The sequence below is a fragment of the Heliangelus exortis genome, chromosome 10, assembly GCF_036169615.1.
Source record: "Heliangelus exortis chromosome 10, bHelExo1.hap1, whole genome shotgun sequence".
NCBI lineage: Eukaryota > Metazoa > Chordata > Aves > Apodiformes > Trochilidae > Heliangelus > Heliangelus exortis.
The window spans coordinates 13,177,133-13,193,989 of NC_092431.1; the positions used below are offsets into that span (position 1 = coordinate 13,177,133).

At 41.8% G+C, this 16,857-nt stretch overlaps 1 protein-coding gene across 8 annotated transcripts in view; it reads left to right on the forward strand.

Annotated features, from left to right (window-relative positions):
* AFF1 (ALF transcription elongation factor 1) overlaps positions 1-16,857 on the forward strand; it is a 105,807-nt gene that overhangs the window by 34,981 nt on the left and 53,969 nt on the right. For all 8 annotated transcript variants that reach the window (XM_071753610.1, XM_071753606.1, XM_071753613.1 and 5 more), the window contains 2 exons: positions 2,530-2,650; positions 3,167-4,090. In XM_071753610.1, the coding sequence (XP_071609711.1) occupies positions 2,530-2,650; positions 3,167-4,090 (1,045 nt within the window). The remainder of the gene's footprint in view (positions 1-2,529; positions 2,651-3,166; positions 4,091-16,857) is intronic.

Genomic DNA, 16,857 nt, shown 5'->3' on the forward strand with positions numbered 1-16,857 from the left:
CTTGGCATTCATGGTGTGGATCAGGACAGAAATAGTAACAGGACAGGCTGAGGTGTCAGCAGAACCATGCAGAACAAAAATATGTACATTTATCAAAAGACATGAAGTGGGAGAAGGAGCTATACTCTTTAACACAGTCATCATATATGTAAAAAGCAAATCCCACTTGTGTAATTTAATTTCCTTTATGTCAGTCTGTTTATTGAATGATAAAAATTATGGCTTGAGAACTGACAGGGGAAGAAAAACACATGACAGGGAAAATGACTGCTCAAGGAAGAGTCAAAGCTAACTTTAAATTGTTCTTTTGTACCTTCAGCATTGCAATGAATGCTATTGTTAGGCTCAGAAAGATACTTGGAGGTAGCTTCAAAAGGAAAAAGCCAAACTGGATGGGAGAGAGCAAGATCTGAGCACCTGGTTGCAGTAGCAGTTTTGATTAGTCCAAAAAGCATCAGAAGATCTTTTTGCAAGAGTTATATAATTTGTTAGGGGAGGATACTGATTGCAGAACAAGCTGGGGAATGGCAAGAGCTGAGGACTGCCAATAAGGGCAGTGGTTTTGTTCCTTTGCACTCTCTGATGTGTTGGTGTGAGTGCTTGTGCAGCCACAGGAAAAATGGACTGGGGACCAGTGGAGAAAGAGGAGCTGCTTGATCCATGTTAAATGTGCTCATCAAAAAAAAGAACAAAAAGTTGGCATCACTGTTCCTGACTCTGGGCCATGGTATCACAGAGAGGTGAAGAGGAGGCTTCAGATGTCTCCTTTGTGGTAAAAGCCAACATTTATTTGTTAAAACCATATTTGGTTGTTTACAGAATCACTTTTTACATCCTAGAATGTTTGGAAAGTGGCATTTTATTCAGTAAATTTTTCTGGATAACTTGAACAGATATGTTTTAAAAATGCTGTCAAGTTGAATTGCATTCACTGAAAAATTTTTTGCACATGTGCAGTTTCAGGTAGTATATGTAGCTGAGATTACTTCTAGCTTGCCTTAAAATTTCTCCTCATTTTTTGCCTTACGCAGTTGGTAAGTCCCATATCTGATTGCACAAAGCTTCCCTGGCACACATGGGGCAACCAGCCAACTAACTGATTGTGTATATGAAATTCATGTCTTGGCTTCATGACTGAAGAGTTAAGAAGGGCTCTACCCACGCTTGCTGCAAGCGCACTGCTGGCTGATACTTGTGTGCAAAATGACATCAGATGTGCAGAGGAAATTCTTCTTTATATGTTGTTTGTAACAAAAGGATTGTGTATATTTACAGAATCGGTGATATGTGATTTTTTGGTTTGGTTTGGTTTGGTTTTGGGTTTGTTTGTTTAATTTTTTAAATTGTTTGCATCATTTGCTGGAGTATGTAGAGCTTAGTAGAAACTACTGGTTTGCTATTTTTGGAAACAGTTCAACATTAACCAAGTTGGAAACTATTTTAGATGTGTACAGTCAAATTCCTGAATACATTTTTCTAACTTGGTTGTCCAAGTCCATCCTTGCTGCAGTTCCATATATGGAAATTTGCCATCAGACAGCATCATTTTCCAGACTGGCATGTTACAAAATGCCAGTCCTCTGTCTCTTCTGTAGAGATGATCAAATTTTCACTAGGTAATTATGTGTGTGGCATTTTGGGAAGTGTCATGGGTGTTAAAGATGAGGCTTTTCCTTTCTAAACCAGGACATTTGAGCAGTTTAGTGTACTAAGAAGAATGTAGGAATTGTATGTATGCAGTAGTGTAAAAATAGGAGAAGAGAGAAATATCTGCATCCATATTATGCCTGCATGCTTTTTCTTCTCAAATGTCTGTAAGTATTGGAACAGTAGATTCCTTGATTTTGCAGTAGTGCTTTGCAGAGGAGGTGTAGTTTAAAGGATATGGTTTTCTGTGGGTGTGGAGTCCTTCTGCTGTGCATGTGACACAGCAATAGTGCTCCTTTGATGTGGGGTTGATGTAGTTGAGTGCATGGGTATGGGAGGAAGAACAAGGAATCCCGCCTGGTGTTTTCCAAATTTCTGGGGCGTTCTCTTTAAATACCTTCACATGATTGCTTTAAATGTACCTACCTTGTTTGTCAGGTAAGCAGCTTTCCAAATACTCATTTAAAGTAGCGAGTAAGTTTTCACACCTGTTTATAAAGTAGGCAAAGTTCACTCTCTGACAGTGGCAACACCTTCAAAATAGTGGATTATTTTTACTCTAAGGTGAAGCGTTGGGGCAGAAGTCTGGAGGAGAACAAGAATGTTGGTTTCCATGTTGATTGTTGCAACTGGATTTGCTCGCTTATCACCCACACCGACTGCTTGATTTGTGTTTCATATGTACAGCCTTGTATGTCACATCACTATGCAGTATGGCAAAAACTTGATGTAACTGATTTGTCAGCTGCATCCACCCTGTGGAATTCAGAATTACTTTCATGCTGGACATATGCCATTATCTGAAAACCACGGTTTCTGCACAAAGTAGTTAAATTTTTATAACTGGTATAAAATGTTAACTGTCCTTTCTCTCTCCTAAAGCTTATACAAAGAAGACAGAAACTTGCTGCGTATTAGAGAGAAAGAGAGGCGGAATCAGGAGGCTCTGCAGGAGAAAGACAAGTTCCCTGAGAAGATTCCCCTCTTTGCAGAACCCTACAAGGTAATGGTAGAAGGGCATGTCGTGGAGGGAGAGAAGGAAGGCACGATGGGGTGGAAGAGGAAAGCTGTGGCCTCTGCATATGGTGTAGCAGACTTGAGCATGGTGCGTGCAAGCACAACATCTTCTCATCCCCTTAACTTTAATCAGTTTAAAGCTTACATGTACAGTGTGAGCACAGTAGGGACTTAGGGTTGGGCAGATTCATTTGGGGGCATCCTGGAGTCTGGAAATTTCAGGAAGAGTACTTAAGAGCAGCTTGGCTGCCTGTCTGTCTGCAGGTATGGTTGAAACAAACCGGTGTGGTAGTGGTGTTCCTGAAGACTGCAGGCACACCTGAGCTCTAATACTGATTAGAGAAGTCTCACTTGCTTTGAAGGCTGCATGAATAGTTTTTGTATTCACTCATGGTGATACATAGTGATTAAAATAAGATCCTGAAGAGTGTCTTCTAATCAACTGGATTCAATGGAATGTCCATGCTTTTTAAACCTCGTCTTCACTGTTCTTCTGTTGCAGACTAATAAAGAAGATGAGTTGTCAAGCCGAATTCAGAACATGCTGGGCAATTATGAGGAAGTTAAGGAGTTCATCAGCAACAAAGCCCATCAGAATCTCATAGGGATTCCAAAAAGTGTTGCTCCTCTGATCCCACACAGAAAGCCAGATCGCCCATGCTTACCTGAAAAGACCAGCCATATGTTGCCATCTTCATTCCACCACACAAGCTGCCATCCACCTATGGGACCTACAGTTGTAGTTCCTCCCCCTCCAGGCCACTCCATTCACTACCAAAAGGCACAATCAAGAACAGAACCAGCTTCAGATTTGCATGCTAGGAGTCACAGCTTACCCAACAATAGGAGCCAAGGTGAAGAACACAATCATGGTGGCCAGGAAAACCACACAGCTTTTCCCCACAAGAGAAATGACAAGTGTGCAGTTGGTGAAGGTCGTGGTAATGAACTGCAGGCTTCCTTTTTGGCTCTTTCTCCATTGCTGCCATCTTTGTCTTCTCCAGTGGCACCCCTGTCACCTGTACATTCCAGCCAACACACCAATTCCAGGTCACAGAATAGCAGCAAATGTCATAGGCCAACCTATAGTCAAACAAAATTGTCTCAGGACCTAGTGGCAGGATCACTGGAGAAGGAAACTGGGGACAGCTCAGCCATTAATTTGACCATTAACCTGACCAGCACTACTCAGCCTTCCTCTCAGACTTTCCCTCCACCTTTGCCATCAAAAACCAGTGCAATGCAGCAGAAACCAACTGCCTATGTAAGACCAATGGATGGCCAAGATCAGGCACAGGTTGAATCCCCAGAGCTCAAACCTCTTCTGGAGGAATACCATAGAGAACCCTGTGAAAAAATCTCAGATTTGAAGATGAATGCCAAAGCCAAACTGTCTAAATTGGAAATCCCTTCTGAGCCTATAGAGGTGAGTGCAATTCTGGGGATTCTTTGCTACTGAGAGGGTAAGTTCAGCTGCGGGAGAACAGGTCATTAAAAGGCAGAGACTACCAGAAACAGTGTGATTGTTAACTGTGTTTAGAACGTGCATTTTGAGGCTGATTTTTGCTCACCTTGGTGAGATACGTGCTTGGGTGTTGCAAATGGAATGCTTGCCATGATTCTCTGTTTTTCTCAGACTGCAGCAGATTCTGTGTGTTATAGGTCCTGCTTCTCTTGCTATGATTTTTGTTTTGCCTCTGAGGACTGAAAAGGAGAAGGGGACAATGATATGCTGAGAAGGTCAAGTGGTTTATGTATGCAGTGTCAGTACTCAATCTGAGTTTTGTGGGGAGAGGCCCCAAATCCTAACTGATTATTGGTGCAATTGACTGTGCAGTGAATTCTGTTGTCAGCAGGCAAGTTGAAGATTTGGGGGCTTTGTGTTAAATGATTTTGTACACTATGAGTTTCTCTTAAGTAAGTTTGTAAGCTCTCACTGTACACCCTCAGGAAAGTATTAATGTAAACAAAACCATCCTGTAGGTTTCTGCCAGGTGGATTTAGCCTAGCTTCCTCAGGAAGCACAACATCATTCAGTCTCCTGCTTTATCAAAGGCCTTTCAGCAAGTTCTGAACGTTTAAGTAAATTTAGTGCAGAGACAGAATTGGCAGTAGTAAACAGGAATGGATGGGAAGCTGCAGTTGCAGTGAGAAGAAGGCTAAAGACCAAAATGTGTCACATGTAAAACTTAAGTTGTTCCTGCTCATCTGAGAACAGCTTCTTCCTAATATGTATTATTTCTGAGTGAAACAGTAGCTTCTTCATTTGCCCCCCATTTAAAAATGCATAATGTTTTGGGATGTAGGTTTCAGTCTACAGTTAGAATCTACTGTTAAGAAGAGAGTGTTCATAAATCCTCAGGCATTACTAAGGGCATAGTGTCTGGAGGAGTCTGTAGCATTTGATGCTCACTGAAAATGTGGCTATTTTTTCCTGGCAATTTTGTAAATGTTAGGGAGTTGCTCCTTTTATCTCGTGTGCTGATAGCTCATGGACTCTCCCCTTTCACCTACAAACTGGGAAGCAAATAGGGAAGCAACCCATTTAAAAAAAAAACGAAGCAGTAACAGTGAAGGAGCCCAGACTTGTTAAGCCTTTTTGGTAACAATGTACCAACCTTGGGGCATAGTGTACACACAAAGATCTCTGTTCAAAGTGGGATTGCTGTCATTGCTGACATTCTACCAACCTCATCTTTATTTATTATTTACTGAATAGAAGGGAGATTCAGGGGTTTTTTCACCTTTCCCCCTTGTATTCTTTTTTTGATTCTTTTAACTTTTTTTCCCTGCTTTGCACTGAGAGGCAACAAGATGTTACTTCTGTCTCTTTTGTCCTCTTTTGTCAAAAATGCCCTATATGATTGGAGAAAGGTTTCCTTGCTTCACCACAAAAATTGTGTAAATTGTCTTTTTGTTGGTGTGTGACAGCTAAAAAAGCAGATCAAACACAAATGACAGTAGTTACTACAAGGTTTGTAATGTTTTGCTTGCAGTCTCTAGAGCAGAGTGCTCTGAAAGAGCTGGAATGTGAGTACTCATGGGACAAGGAGCAGGTGGTTGGTTCAGAAGTGAAGAGGACACCTTGTATTGTTACATCAGTTTAACCCAACTCTGATGTTCAGAGTTCACATGTCAGACTGCAGAAGCCACAAATCAGAAGCAGCCTTGTTCACCTTCCACTTTACTTGGAGAAGGTATACTCAGCTCCCATGTTCAACTACCACTTCAGCTGCAAGCCTTTTCAACTTTGAGATCCTTGCTTTTTCACTTGGCTCCAAGGTCTGGGCTTTGCTTTTATGCAAAATGTGGAATAATAGGGGAATTGTTTAAAAATGCATAGTGTTTCATTCAACCATCAGGCCACCAGAAAAGGGTGGTGTTTTTTCTTCATTCTTGGAAGCCTGAATAAGGAGTATTAGTGTGAAGTATTAGTGGAGAGGTTCATCTTGGGTGTGCTCATACAGCAAGTGCAGGATCATGGTGAGATCAGGCCCAGCCAGCTTAGGTTCATAAAAGGCAGGTCCTGCTTGACCAACTTGATCTCCTTTTATGACCAGATGACCCAACTAGTGAATGAAGGGAAGTCTTGTGGACGTTGTCTATCTGGACATTAGTGAGTCCTTTTGACACCATCCCCCACAGGATTCTCCTTGAGAATCCTGTGGCCAGGGGAATAAACAGGTGGACTCTAGTGGATTAAAAATTGTTGGATGGCCAGGCCCAAGGAGTTGTGATAACCAGAGTTAAATCCAGCTGGCAGCTGGTCAGTCACAAGCTGTGTCCCCCAGGACAAGGTACTGGGGCCAGTTCTGTTTAATATTTTTATCAATGGTTTGGATGAAGGTATTGAGTGCCCCCTCAGCAAGTTTGCATATGACACTAAATTGAGAAGGAGTGTTGGTCTGCTTGAGGGTAGGAAGGAACTGCAGAGAGATCTGGACAGGTTAGATCCATGGGCTGAGGTCAGTGGTTTAACAAGACCAAGTGCTGGGTGCTGCACTTTGGTCATGACAACCCCAAGCAATGCTTCAGACCTGGGGAAGAGTGGCTGGAAAGCTGCCTAGTGGAGAAGAATCTGGGAGTACTGGTGGATGGCCAACTGTACATGAGCCAGCACTGTGCCCAAAGTGGCCAACAAAGCCAATGGCATCCTGGCCTGTATCAAAAGCAGTGTGTCCAGCAGAAGAGAAGTGATCATGCCCCTGTACTCAGCCCTGCTGAGGCCACAGCTTGAGTATTGTGTTCAGTTCTGGGCACCACAGTACCAAGAAAGGTGCTGAAGTCCTGGAGTGTGTCCAGAGAAGAGCTACAAGGCTGGTGAGGGGCTTGGAGGGAATGTCATACAAGGAGCAGCTTGAAGGAACTAGGTTTAGTCTGGAGAAGAGAAGGCTCAGGAGACACTTAACTGCTCTCTACAACTACCTGAAGGGAGTTTGTAGAGAGGCTGGTGTTGGTCTCTTCTCTCAGCTAACTAGCAATAGGATGAGAGGAAATGGGTTTAAGTTGTGTCAGGGGAGGTTTAGGTTGGGTGTTAGAAAAAATTTATTTACTGAAATAGTGGTGAGGTATTAGAGTAGGCTGCCCAGGGAGGTAGTGGAGTTGCCATCCCTGGAGGTGTTCAAGAAGTGTTTAGATGTGGTGCTTTAGGATACGGCTTAGTGGTTGTGAGAGTTTGATTATGGTTGGACTTGATGATCTTGAAGGTCTTTTCCAATTTTAATGAGTACGATTCTGTGAAAGGAACAGGGATCCTGCATCTGCCTGGAGTCTGTGGTGAGGAGCAGGTGCCAAGAAAAACGGGTTTCTGAGAGAGCTGACTTCTCTCCATTGAGAGTTTTCTTTTGTATCTGACCTCTCTGTAGTGTCTCCAGGCACCATTGCAGAACACTTGTCCAAATTCAGTTGCTAAGTCCATCTCCTTGTAAAGCAATGAGAGACTGAGAAACAGTAGTTAGATGGGTATTTGCAAATCCTGCAGAGAGGAAGAGCAGGATAAATAAGGTCAGGCAAGAATTTCCATAATCCGTGTTGCATCTTTCCACATGACTCAGAAGGCAGTGTCTCGTCCAGACTACTGTGAGAAACTTGGTCTTCAGTGGGTTGCCGAAGCATATTAATCACTGGAAGGTTTTTTGGTTGAGTTTTTTTAGGTTGTTGTTCTTGCTATGAAGGACTTGTGATCAGCCATACCTTACTGGAACCAGTTATGATTCTAGCGCAGCATTTAAACCCCACACTTTCTCATTAGAAACTGTAAAGTGCTTTGTTTAAGAAAAGGACAGAAAAAACCTCAAGCCAAAAAAAAAAAAAAAAAAAGCCCCACAAACAGCAAACCCGTGAAAGAAAATCTGTGATCTTCTGCAGCTTGCAAAGTTAGAAGACAACAAGCTGAATTTTAGGAGAATTCAAGAGTTCTTGTTAGCTACAATTGCTCAGTGCTCGTCAAATGTTGTGTATGTGAACAGCTGCTTTTTTTTCCCCTATACTAACCCATTTTGTGTCAAAGGCCATATGTTAATGAGTAGAGTGAATATCCTACATTTGTGGGTAAAAGTAATTTTCCAAACCTTCATCTGTACAATAGGGACTAACACAGCACAGTTTGTGAGCTTTGCTGGTGTTGCCCATGAATCCTGGGGAAGGAAGAAAGCATCATTTGAAGGTGGCTGAAAACAGTTTTTTTTAGTCTGTCTTGCAGGAGTTTTACATGAGGATGCTTTTCTTGTGCTAGAATGGCTAAACAAAACCAAACAAAACTTGCAGAGCTTGTCCCTAAGCTGTGTTTAAGGGTCTTTCTTTTAGTCCTTCAGCAAAGCTGGTGCACCTGAAAGCCTGACCTGTTTTTTCTAATAAAGCACTGCAATAAGTAGTAGGATACTCTTTCTGGGAGCCTGGAATGGTTTGTCGTGAGAAATACTGCTTCAATTTCATTGATTTTAACAGCTATCTTGACAGAATTCTAGAGAGGAGTAAAACCATAATGCTGTGAAGTTTGTGCTGGGTATTTTACTTTCTCTGAAGAATTTTGTTGGTTGTTCCAGAAGAGTTCAGTATGAAATACCTGACTCGGAACAGTATTCTGAATTTGAAGCCAAGCACCAAACTCTACCTTACAGGTGGTTTCATTACAGCCAACTTTCTTTACTTCTGAACAGCAAGGAGTCTAATTTTAGTTGGTCAAGAGACAATAATTTCTGCTGCTTTAGAACTGGCTTAGAAAAAGTGGGATATATTCTTTTTTTTGTTTTGTTTTGTTTTTGTTTAACTTAGGAGGTTTTTTCCACAAGTTTTTTAAAATGCAGAGGCTTTGTGCCTTTGCAGACAGCTCAACTGCTTCAACAGCAATTTAGGGAAAGCAAAATTCAGTGAATGGAGCAGATTGCTGAACAACATTACAAACAAACAAAACCAAAAGTATTGTGGGGATGGGAAAAGCATTCACTAACTGTCAGTTAGATCAGCAGTTGGATCAGCATTACTGGTTTTTATAGCAGCTCCTTTAGGACAGAAATCTTGCAAGGAAGGGAATGAGTTACCAGCTGCTGGGCTGGAGTGCCAGGGATTGGTTGGTTGTTTCATTTTCATTTTTAACTGTTTTGTGAAGATGAAGTGGTTGTTCTCAAACCTTGTGTGGATAGATTGTACTAATTTTCTGATGCTCCTGCTAAAAATCTGTGTAGAAAGAAGAAAACCTTGTCAGCCTTACATTTGGTTATTGTTGATATGGGTATCCAGTGGCAATTGTTGGCATGCAAAACTGTTGTCTGAACAGTGTAATAGCTACTTGTGTTGTGGCATCTCAAAGAGGGAAAGTCAAAAGTATTTTCACTTCAGGAAGTGAAAATAGGACTTGGGTTCCTTGCTTGGGGGTGGATATCATGAACAAAATTTGAGGAGGTTGTGATGAGCAACAGAAGCATTACAAGAGGCATTTCATACTGCAAATGTGATGATTTTTACTGCCCAACATTTTGACTAATAAGCAAGAAAAGTGTTCTGGAAAGACTGAGGAGAAGGCTGAGAGCAGATGACAGCCAAACCTTCCAACCAGACAACTTCAAAGCAAGCACTGAAGGCAGGGAGAGGTGTAAGGCAACATGCATGGCACTCAGCTCAAAACAAAACACAGCCACTGACAGTTTATCTATTGCTGCCAATTTCTAAAGTAAAACCAGACATTTATCTCTGAGGAGGAGGTGACTGAGGTGGCCTCAACTATTTTGCTGTCTGGTCTCCAGACTCCCTTGTCCTGCTGTTGTAAGGTCTTTTCATTTTAAGCAGTATAAAAAGTTTTTGATATTTGTTTTGTATTTTAAATTTTAGATGTAATTCTGGAAAGAATAAAAACAGAACACAAAGAACACAACCCCCCCAGTCTTTTGAAAGTCCATGTTGCACTTAATGTTAGGCAGCAATCACAGGCATTTGTTTCAGCCTGTGGCAATTAGCTTGTTAAAATGAAAAGCTGAGGAGAAACTTTATTTCTGACCTGGTATCTGTTTAAATGTGAGCTGTGTCAAAGGTTTGTTAAAAAATTAGTTATGATTTATTTTAGAATTCCTTTGGAGTTTAAAGTGGAGAGGCTTTCTGTCTTGGTCTGGGCTCACTTGATCCATCAGTTCTCTGTAAGCCAGCCTGTGCTTGTTGGGGCATATTTTGAAAACTTTTAAGGAAAACTGCACACTTTATTGGAGCCTTGAAGCTGTCCTATTTTACCCTCCATTAAAGTAAAATGAAACAGGCAAAAGAAAGAGTAAACAGCTTGTTAGAGACCACAAATCACAATTCCTTCACCACTTCCCTCCCCTCCTCCTACATTAACAGTGTATTGGGTTTTCCCAGTTTCCTCTCCTACCCCCTTTCCTGCCAGACCAAGCTGCAAGGCAGTGGGAAGAGCTCAGTGTGCCAAGGTGAGGGGGCTTGAACAAAGGTGGCTGCTCCTAAAGTTGTTTTTCTGTAGATTAACTATATGTCAGCTTTTCACAATATACAGTTAGCAAGCTATTCATCAGCTTTCTGCTTATAAGCATCTCTCAACAACCAGGATGGAGTTTGTCCTTGAGGCTTCTATATTGTGGCATAAAATACCTAGATCTGAAATGGCACTCACTTTTAAACACGCAATGAGTAATTTGCTTAGAAGAAACTGAACTTCCATCACTGTCCTCTTCCTGGGCATAATAGGCATGAGGGGTGCTCACCCACATTTTATATATCTTATATATGTCATTTATATGTAAGATGTATATGATATATATGATACAGTACATGATAGATATAGTATGATAGATATATCATCTATATGCATTGTATATATTATACTTTTTAGTATAAGAAACAAACAAAACAAAACAGTCCCCCTTAACTTCACTATAGGGACTATCACTGACAGTCCCTATAAGCATCCCTAATAACTTGCATGTTAGTATCGAAGCTGTGAGCTGAAATGAATTACACAGATAAATGTTAACTATGAGATTTTCTGCTGCTTGTTCCTTGAGTCTTCTCCATGGTCCTCTTTGGCTGCCAAAAGTGAAAGCAGTCAGTACCTTTTAAGCTCCAACATGAATTTAATTTCTTTTTCCCATCACTGTAGCAGCTGTGTTGCAGGTACATCCAGAGGCACTGACCCTGATCACTGCTACTTGGGGTGGTTTCATAGACACAAGCAGTTTTGGGGTTGTGACAGCATGCTACTGGTCACAGGCTCAGGGCTGCATGCAGCTTTTGCATTTTTAAATACATACACAGATTTCAGCTGCTCTTGTTTTCCCTCGGCTGGTGTGCATGCAGGATCTTAGGAGAAATCAAAGGCAGTCCCAGTGGACAGGGGAGATTTCTATGGCAGTGTTGTGTTTTAGTTGGTTGTTTTTTTTTCAAAGCCAAGACATAGCATGCAGGTGTAAACAGGAAAAGCTACTCGTTGTATTTGATTTAATAGGTGTGTTCTACTGGATGCCAAAGGCTTTTTTACCCTTGTGTGCCTCTCCTTTGGAAGAAGCCCAACTTTTTATTCAGGCTGGAAATAAACCAGCAATAAAATGCCCAAGCAGCTCTAACAGCTCATGTGAAATAAACATCATCAGCCAGCCTGGTTGAAGGGTTTTTTGAAGTTCTCCACACTGCTTTTTGCCTGAGTGGAAGGAGCCAGAGGTACAGATGTTGGAACTGTATGGGGGGAAGGCAAATATTGCTAAGCAACCCTGTGCTTGAGAGAGCATTTTTGGAGAGGAGCCAAGGGAGTTATGCCCGGGAGCATTGGCAGCTTCTGGCGGCTCCGTGCAAGGGAAGAGATTAAAAGTTCTTTCCTGTCAGTGCTGCCGGCACAAAAGACACCACCATGACCTCTTGACACTGCTCAGGGCTGACAAGGGGATGTTTGCCAACAGGAACTCTCCACTGCCATGCTGGGAGGCAGCAAGACATGTCCAGGGAGGGAGGTGAGTACACCCCAGAGATGCGGCTGGGCACCCATCTGCCCTGCCAGGGTGATGCCAGGCGTTGGCATTGGCAGTCAGAAGTGAGACCCAGGAAGGTGACCCAGCCTCAGGAGGTCCAGGGGGGCATTGCCCAGGTCCAGTTTTCGCATATCTGGCTGGGACCAGGGTGCTGAAGTCTGAGCTGTGGGAAGCAGAGGTTGTGTTTAAGGAGTCTTATAATTGCAGGCTGCCTCATGTACATGAAGTTAACTTTTCTAGTTATTAAAAAATGAAGGAGCTTGTAAATAAGGCAAGTCTTAAAACACCTGCACTTGATCAGTGCCAGGCTGGGGGTCATACTCCTGGTGGTTCTCATTGCCACTGGAGATGTTTCTTCAGAAAGTGAGTTTGCCTCTAAATTATTCTGACAACATACCTCCAGTGTCTTATTCAAGAAATGTATTCTCATGAATGAAACACAAATTATTCTTCCTACATTGAGCATCACATTAATATTCTCCTAATGGTATTTTGAGCACATTCTGGTCTTTGATCTGATTCTTTGTGTTGAGTGGAGGAAAATGGGTTATCATGTGATTTGTGGGCTTTGTTGTTTGTTTTTTCTTTTTACTTTGCAGTGTTTTGAGTGGGTACTACTGAACCACAGTGGAAGTGCCATTTTGCAGCTTAAGGGTGGGTGCTTCATCGGCATCGTGTGCATCAGCAGTGATTTACATTAGGATGAGCCTGGTGATTGTGTGCTGGCTGCTTGGGCACTGCTGTGACTGCAGTGCTCTGGCCCCAGACAGACAGGTGCTGCAGCAAGAAGTTGTTACACTGAAGTATTAGTTAGCTCTCTGGTTTTCAGTGAGCATGAGTATTAAGGGAGAAACATTTTCCTGTGGTCTTGGTTATGGGTAACTTGAGATAATAGTTGGTATAGTCCTGTATTGCAGAAGGGATTCCCAGGGCTACCTGGTGGGGTGTGAGATAGCCAGAGCTCCCCAAAGAAGGCAGCATATAGCCACTGGCATCCTAGGGCGGTGATATTGTGTGGTTATGTTGTGCTTCAAAGTTTCATGTCTCATTTTTTATTTTTGCTGATGTCTACTGATGTCCTGTCTCAGTTATTTACATCCCCCTGTCTTCCAAGCTTTAGCTGACAGTTTTCATCATTGTAATCATAAGCACTTAGACAATAGCTTACTGCTTAGTTGTTTTAAGAAGCAGAATATTTTCATTCCCGTTTGTAAAAAATTATATTCCTACCTTTTTTATTTCCTGCTTTACAACGTGTGAATTTATCTTTAACATTGCTAAAGTAGTTTAGAGAGATTATCTTGCCAAATTTTTCAGTTAGTCAAATGGTTCATAAATGTCATGAAGTATCGGGGTCCTCCTTTTGTGTGTTGCCAGGTATAGCAGACAGTGAGGCATGATCTTATGCCTTATGCACATGACATTTTGAATAGCAGTGGTTTTTGAAGAATGCCACAGGTTTTGGAAGATGAAGGATGAAGTCACGTAACAGGAGACAATGTCAGATTTGGATCCTTCCAACCTATTCCTCCTTATAGAAAGAATATTTGGGTTTATTTCATCAGCCTGGCAGCCCATTGGTGTTCAATATAAGTTTTAATTCACATTTAGTTGGACACTTTGCTAAAGGTGAAAGGACAATATTTTCATCTTTAATGTTTTCACTTGAAGCAAGCATTTTACTTCAGGTGCTCTTTGCTGTTGTATTGTTTGTCTATTTGCAGTTTTGCTTTGTTACTCCTTGACTGTATGTGCTGAAAGAATGTCATCTGTACTTTACCAATGGAGAGGGCAGGCTGACTTCCCTCACCTCCTAGATTTGTGCTGCTGAGCAGAGTCAGCACTATTCCTTCCTCTGCTTATACAAGGATTTGTGTTATTGCAGTAATACTACACGTCCATAAGGAAAGCAAGAAAAGGAGCATTGTGGTATGTAGAGGGGGACAAGGCAGGTGATTATTATTTTCTATTCCACTCTCTTGAGACCCCCGCCTGGAGTGCTGTGTCCAGTTCTGGAGTCCCCAACACAGGAAGGCCATGAAGCTGTTGCAGTGAGTCCAGAGGAGGCTACAAAGATAATGAGGGCTGGAGCACCTCTCCTGTGAGGGTGGGCTGAGAGAGTTGAGGTTAATCAGCGTGGAGAAGAGAAGGCTCCAAGGAGACCTTATAGCAACCTTCCAGTACCTCAGGGGGGCTAGAGGTAATGGAAAGGGACTTCTTACCAAGGGCTTGGAGTAATAGGACAAGGGCTTCAAACTCAAAGCAAGTAGATTTAGATTAGATGTTAGGAAGAAATTCTTCACTGTGAGGGTGGTGAAACACTGGAACAGGTTGCCCAGGGAAGTTGTGGCTGCCCCCTCCCTGGAGAGGCATCCAAGGGCAGGTTGGATGGGGCTTTGAGACACCTGTTCTAGTGGGAGGTATCCCTGTCCATGCAGGGAGGTGGAACCAGGTGATCTTTAAGGTCTCTTCCAACCCAAACCATTCTATGATTCCTGTTTGCTATGGTAGCAGTAGTCTCCTGGGATGTCCTAGGTTAGATGTTTCCTTGCAGTCCCACAGCCTTCTGGGATGCACATCTAGGGAAACCCTTGTTGTCCAGCATGCAGAAGGTTGGTTTGGGGCAGGTGAAACTATCCAGATGCAGAGACTTTGCCTGAGAGCTTGTGAAATAAAAATTGCAGTATGCAAACATGTTGAGCCTGGTTCATTGTAAGACTGAGTTATTAACTCTCCTGCCTTGAATCCTTCAAGGATTTCAAATGGTTTGAGTATTTTGTTACAGGTTTGTGGAACCTTTCATACAAATACTGCCATCATATAAGCAATTATGTGTGAAGGAAACTATAAGAAGTGAAATAGTAATACAGAAAATCTGGAAAAGAAAGCCATGAGTAAGTCTTCTCCAGTTTGCTCAAAAAGCAGAAAGCTTTTCCATTGGCAGAGGTAAGGTGGTGTCTTAGTAATTCTTGTGACCATCTCTCCTTGGTTGGATTTCAATTATAAGCCATTCAGTCAATAAGTTAAATAAGCAAAAAAGCTGCTGCTTTTCTCCAGATTAGAGAAACAAGGAAAGAAACAGTGAACTGACTCTCTTGTCCTCTCAGCATGGCTTTGTTTTCTGACAGCTGTGTGAGCCTGGGAGGTGGATGCTCCATAGCCTTCCTCATAGATCTGACTTGGAGGGATAAATTCTCAAATGCCAAACAAGTATATGGTAAGCTCAGCACCTCCCAGTTCACATAGCAGAGAAAAATGGGATGTGACAGCTCAGCAGTGTGTAAGCCTGTAAGGCTGTAAGGAATTTCTGGGACTTGGGAAATGCTGTCTGCAGTCTTAGATGGAGAGTTTAGGGGATGTTATAAATGTCCTTTAAGGAAACTTGTGTTTTTTATCATAAGAGGCAAGTATCTTCTACATATGGATTATTAATTATAGGCTGGTTGTTCTAAACACAAGACAAGGAAAGCAGGTTCTAGAAGGCTGTGTCAAACCCTGGCTTCTGTACCCACCTGACAAAAGAGCTTGAGTGCTGTGGTCTTTACTCTGAGTGTGTAAAGCCGTTTGCTGAAGGGAGGATGGAAGTGTTTGTGTGCATATTCAGTTGAGTAATAATCATCTCCTAGGAGCAGGCCTTGTCAGCCTTGGGCACTGTTTTTACAGCTGAAAATAAGCTACTCCAATACATAATTCTGTATACTGGAGATTGGATGGGATTTGAGGTCACTTTCAGTGTGAATACCCAGAGTTTTGTGATACTGACACTGAGCTTCCTTAATATAAACAGTAGTGGTCAATAATGGGGTGGAAAAGAGTGGAAATTTGGGATGCATGTGTAGGTTTTCAAGTGTTGCTTGATTTTGGATAAAGCAGTTAAATTGAGAACCAAAGTGCATCCTTTGTACTCACCCGTATTGTTAACAAGTGTCTTAATGCACAGATTTTCAATATTTTTTGAAGGAAACAGGTAGTAGCTATGCTTGTCTCGGATCTATTTGCAAAATTCTGTTCGCTTTTAAGAACCTAATTCCTTCTGACCTCCAGCAAGACATGGACCTTTAAATGGTTAAATCACTTTAGGAAGTGAAGCTGCAGCTTCTGAGAAACTTGAAGCCTTTGAAATGTATACCCCATCATTTGAATTTCCTAGCTTGTGCTGCCTATTTATTTCATTGTGGCACTTAGTGGTTTTCAGATAGCTTTGCTGTAGTTCGTATATCACTTAAATATATATATGTATTAGCCTTGATATACCATTCCTACTAATAGTCACATGTTAAAATTTGCAGACAGTGTTAGTGCACCCTAACACATGATTTCATGGTGTTTTTCTTCAGAAAGGTGTTTAAAATAATGATCTTTCAACCAGGCCTAAGCAGTTTTCCCCTCCAGCACCCTGAATAATATTATCAAAGCTGTGATTTCTCCTCCTGCCCTGCTCCTTTCCTGTGACTATTTAAAATTAGCAAAAATTCATGTCTAAATTTAGTTATGTTGGCAGAGTACAGATTGATGTATTCATCTGGCAGATATCATTAACATAAATCTCCTATGGCATGAGTTCTCTTTAGTTCTGCTACTTGTGTAGCTTCATCTGTATCAGCTGCAGTGGGTTTTTTTATCATTTATTTTAATTTTTTTAAAATTTTTTTGAGTTGGCTAGGAATCATGCTACTTAAAATACTGTAGAATGTAGATCTAGTCGTGTAAATTGCAAAGAGGTGGTACTGGA